We start from the raw sequence: 4,841 nt of genomic DNA on the forward strand, positions 1-4,841 counted from the left end.
CTTGACAAATGGCTGCTGACTACACATGACTGTGGGGAATCAGTAGGTGTTTGTGGATTCTTGAGTCAGACAGGCCTGACTCAAATCCTAGCTTCACTACTTATTAATTGTGCGAGTCAGTTTCCTCCCACCTCCCTTACCTTGTCTGTAAAGTGGAGACAACTGGAGAACATGCCTTATAGGTTGCTGTGAAAATTAAAAGAGGAAATCTGTAAAAAATCGTCAAGAAATCCCAGTGGCTATTACTGCAGATAGGCGTGAGAGAAAGCAAGAAATGAGGCATCAGGCAGCCTGCATCCAAGTTCCTGATCTGATAAATCACCAGCCCTCTCATCTTGGACAAGTCACCTCTACTTCGTCTTTCTGAGCCTTGTTATCTTATCTGTCACATAGAGATGTTGAAGCTCTGTTGCCTCAGGACCGTTGTATAGTTTGGATGAGATAATATATGGGAAAGTTTGACATATAGCGTTAACCAAATGTAGAGAATTATTATAGTCAGACCCTGATGGCCTCAACCACCTCAGTCCTCTGTGGGATGTCAGAATCCTCAGAAACGGGCCCCAAGAGTTCAGTCAAATTCCTTTCCTTTCCTGAAAATTTCTTTCCACAAGAGTTTGCTGCCCTCTGGTGGGTGTTATTGCCATATTGCACAAACTTTTCCTGGAAAAGATTAAGCATCTTGGCTTTACGGGCTGGAGGCTATAGCACATCTGGGAGGATGAGCCATAAATAGGAGTGTTGGCCCATCTTCTAGCCCTCGGGGGGAGTAGTTCTTGGAGTGAGGCCTCTGATCAGCATCAGCATCACCTGGGTGTTTGGTAGAAATGCACACTCTCGGCCCTACAGCTGACCAATGAAGCAGAAACCCTAGGGGTGGGGCCCAGCAGTCTGTGCTTTAATGTGACCTCCAGGCTTTTTTGTGCAGAGGTTTGAGAATCACTGTTCTAGGGATTCCAGGACCTCAGAATTGGAAGGGAGGGGCTGGAGAAGAGCTGGTAAGGGCAGTGACTTTGATTGTGTGCAGCCATATAGCTATCTGGGGTGTGAAAAATATTAAAACTGCAGATTGTAAAGAATGGTAGAACTGGCTGGGTGCGGTGGCTTATGCCTATACTCCCAGGAATTTGGGAGGCCAAGGCGGGAGAATCACTTGAATTGTGGAGTTCAAGACCAGCCTGAGCAAGACAGCAAGGCCCTGTCTCTACACAAAAACTAAAGAAAAATTAGCTAGGCAGGGTGGTGGTCACCTGTAATCCTAGCAACTCGGGAGGCTGAGGTGGGAGGATCACTAGAGCCCAGGAGTTTGAGGATGCAGTCAGCTATGATTGTGCCACTGCGCTCCAGCCTGGGTAAAAGAGTGAGACCCTATCTCAAGAAAGAAAAAAAGGCAGAATAAATACACAAATATCCTTCACTAGATTTACCAGTTGTCACCAGTTTGCCACATTTCATTAATCTCCTGTTTTCTACATTTCTTTTATGCTGATCCATTTGAAAGAAAGCTGTAGAAATCATAGCACTTCACTTTCACATATTTAGCAGCATTTTGTAAAAGTAAGAAACTTCTATATGGCCACAACATTATCATTACAACTAAGAAAATTAATAATTTTATAATTAATTTACATTCTGTATTCAAATTTCTCCAATTGGCTCCAAAATATTTTTTATATTTGCATGTGTTTTAAATCTAAGATCTAATTCAAATTTATGCATTGTATTATGTCTTGTTTTATGTCTTTTTTAGTACCTTTTAATCTAAAACAGCCCATTGTCCTTGACTTTTCTTTTCCTTTTTTTTTTTTTTTTTTGAGACAGGATCTCACTCTGTTGCCCAGGCTGGAGTGCAGTGGCATGATCTCGGCTCACTGTAACCTCTGCCTCCCAGGTTCAAGTGATTCTCCTGCTTTAGCCTCTCTAGTAGCTGGGATTACAGGCGCCTGCCACCACGCCTGGCTAATTTTTGTATTTTTAGTAGAGATGGGGTTTCATTATGTTGGCCAGGTTGGTCTCCAACTCCTGACCTCAGGTGATCTGCCCGCCTCGGCCTCCCAAAGTGCTAGGATTACAGGCGTGAGCCACTGCACCTGGCCAAATTTTCTTTCCTTTCCTTTCCTTTTCTTTTCTTCTTTCTTTCTTTCTTTTTCTTTCTTTTCTTTCTTTCTTTCTTTCTTTCTTTCTCTTTCTTTCTTTCTTTCTCCTTCCTTCCTTTCTCTTTCTTTCTTTCTTCTTTCTCTTTCTTTCTCTCTCTCTTTCTCTCTCTTTCTTTCTTTCTTTTTCTTTCTTTCTTCCTTTCTTTCTTTCTTTCTCTCTCTCTCTCTCTTTCTTTCTTTCTTTCTCTTTCTTTCTTTCTCCTTCCTTCCTTTCTCTTTCTTTCTTCTTTCTCTTTCTTTCTTTCTCTCTCTCTTTCTCTCTCTTTCTTTCTTTTTCTTTCTTTCTTCCTTTCTTTCTTTCTTTCTTTCTCTCTCTCTCTCTTTCTTTCTTTCTTTCTTATACTGACTTTTTAAAAGAATTCAGGCCTGTTGTGTTATAGAATGTCCCACAGCTGGATTTGTCAGATTGCATTCTCATGGTTGGATTCAGGTTAGACATTTTTGTCAAGAATGCTTTATTGGTGATGTTGTATGCTTCTTGTTGTATCAGGAGGTCAGATTATGTTGCTGTGAATCTGAATGACCTAGGGAGCTTTTTTCAGACACAAGTTCTTTGGCTACGCACCTGGAGTTTCAGTTTCCTTGGTCTGGGATGTGCTCTGCACATTCACATTATTTGAAAGCGTCACAGGGATTCTGTGGTGTGGCCAGGGTTGAATCCCAGGAGAGGAAAGCCTTCCAGTCTCTCTTTCATGAATTTATCTTTCAACGCCTCCATCCCAAAGCAACAACAACTGGAGCAGTGCTACCATGTCCCTCTGCCCCTTGCTTACCCACCAAAACCTTCTTCCACCCACCTCCTCCCACCTCCAGTGAGATCCTGAGAAATGGTTCACTCTAGGCCAGTTGTCTCTGGGGCTGAGCTGGAGCTTCAGCTCACCATGGGGTAAGACATATGATGGGGCAGGTGTCGAGGAACCTGGAAGGAGCTCCTCCTGGGGATGAGAGGTGGAGCTGGTCAAAACTACCCATTGGAGTGAGAAGGAGGGAGCTAATGCAATCTGAGCTCCTGAACTTTATTCCCATGGCTGGGAGTGACAGTTCTGGAAAGATGAGTCTGACTTTGAAAATAGGAATTGGAAGATATGCAATATTCCCTCTTCATATTGTAACACATCAGTTGCAATTTCTACTATCCCAACATTTGTGTTCTCTCTCCGTCTCTTACACTCACACACAGCCATCCTGTACACTGAGGTTATGACATGTATTGATTTATAATCTTTACCTCAGTGGAGAAGGTAATAAAAGTGTAAGTGAACCTTAGGGATATGATATCAGTGTGGATGGAAAAGAGGAAAGAGGAATTGTAGTTTTGGCCTCCTTTGAGTGGATGACTAGAAGTAGGGTGCAAAAATTTAAAAAAAATGGTGGTCAGACAGCATGGGCATCTGATCAAAGCAGGGAGACTTGCAGGAGCAGCCACTGTGGGGCTAGGCACCTGTGGATTTTGTGAGAGAGAAGGGCTGAGTGGAATGGCAGAGGAGGAGCTGCAGGGGGTAAAGACAGAAGCAGCTGTGGAAATGCCCCCAAACTCAGCAAATTTGACAGTGTCTTTTAGGGCTAAAGGTCAAGCTGATGAACCCAGGGTCAAAACATGGAGGTAGAAACAAAATGCTGATAACTGCACTGGGCTAGATCAGGCAGAATTTGATGGCTGGCTGTGCTCAGTCCTGCCTGGAGCTCCTGAGCTGGGAGCAGGAAGCAGCTCACCGGCCTGGGCTGGCTGGATGTAGCCTCATCAGGCTAAGCAAGGAGCATGAGCCCCTGTGATGTAGGGACTGGGGAGGAGAAGGTAGATGTGATCCTTCAAGCATTCCTGTAGCTCCTACCTCCTTACATCTGCTTCCTCCTGCTTCACATCCAAGACTTGGATACACAGCACCCCTGACCTGCATGGATGCCTTAGGAAATGTCTGAGCTTAACAAGAATCTTTAGAATATGCTCTTTCCCTGCCACCGCTGAGTCGTGCGGATGCAGAGGCTTTGGTGCGTTCAAGATTGGGCTTCACCCAACCCACCGCCATGGCCGAGGAAGGCATTGCTGTTGGAGGTGTAATGGATGTTAATACTGCTTTACAAGAGGTGCTGAAGACCGCCCTCATCCATGATGGCCTAGCATGTGGAATTTGCAAAGCTGCCAAAGCCTTGGACAAGCGCCAAGCCCATCTTTGTGTGCTTGCATCCAACTGTGATGAGTCTATGGATGTCAAGTTGGTGGAGGCCCTTTGTGCTGAACACCAAATCAACCTAATTAAGGTTGATGACAACAAGAAACTAGGGGAATGGGTAGGCCTCTGTAAAACTGACAGAGAGGGGAAACCCCGTAAAGTGGTTGGTCGCAGTTGTGTAGTAGTTAAGGACTATGGCAAGGAGTCTCAGGCCAAGGATGTCATTGAAGAGTACTTCAAATGCAAGAAATGACAAAATAAATCTTTGACTCACACACACAAAGAATCTAGAATATTCCACCTTGTCATGTATTCACATATATGTGCTCACATATACACACACAGCACACATGTAAAAACACATGAATGCTGAGCTAGGTAGGACTCAGGGGCCCGGCAGGTCTAGGCCCTGCTGCATAGCCTTGGGCAGGTCACGTCATCTCTCTGAGCTACAGTTGCCTTCTCTGAGAGAGAGTGAAGTGAGGTGATTCCTGAGATCGAAGAATGTAGGAGC

At 44.6% G+C, this 4,841-nt stretch overlaps 1 protein-coding gene across 1 annotated transcript; it reads left to right on the forward strand.

Annotated features, from left to right (window-relative positions):
- The first annotated feature begins 4,176 nt into the window (after positions 1-4,176).
- LOC100453631 (small ribosomal subunit protein eS12-like) lies at positions 4,177-4,597 on the forward strand. The gene has a single exon (XM_054547782.1). The coding sequence runs from the start codon at positions 4,182-4,184 to the stop codon at positions 4,578-4,580; it is 399 nt and encodes a 132-aa protein (XP_054403757.1). The 5' UTR covers positions 4,177-4,181; the 3' UTR covers positions 4,581-4,597.
- Positions 4,598-4,841: the final 244 nt, after the last annotated feature.

This window comes from Pongo abelii, chromosome 12 (assembly GCF_028885655.2).
Source record: "Pongo abelii isolate AG06213 chromosome 12, NHGRI_mPonAbe1-v2.0_pri, whole genome shotgun sequence".
NCBI lineage: Eukaryota > Metazoa > Chordata > Mammalia > Primates > Hominidae > Pongo > Pongo abelii.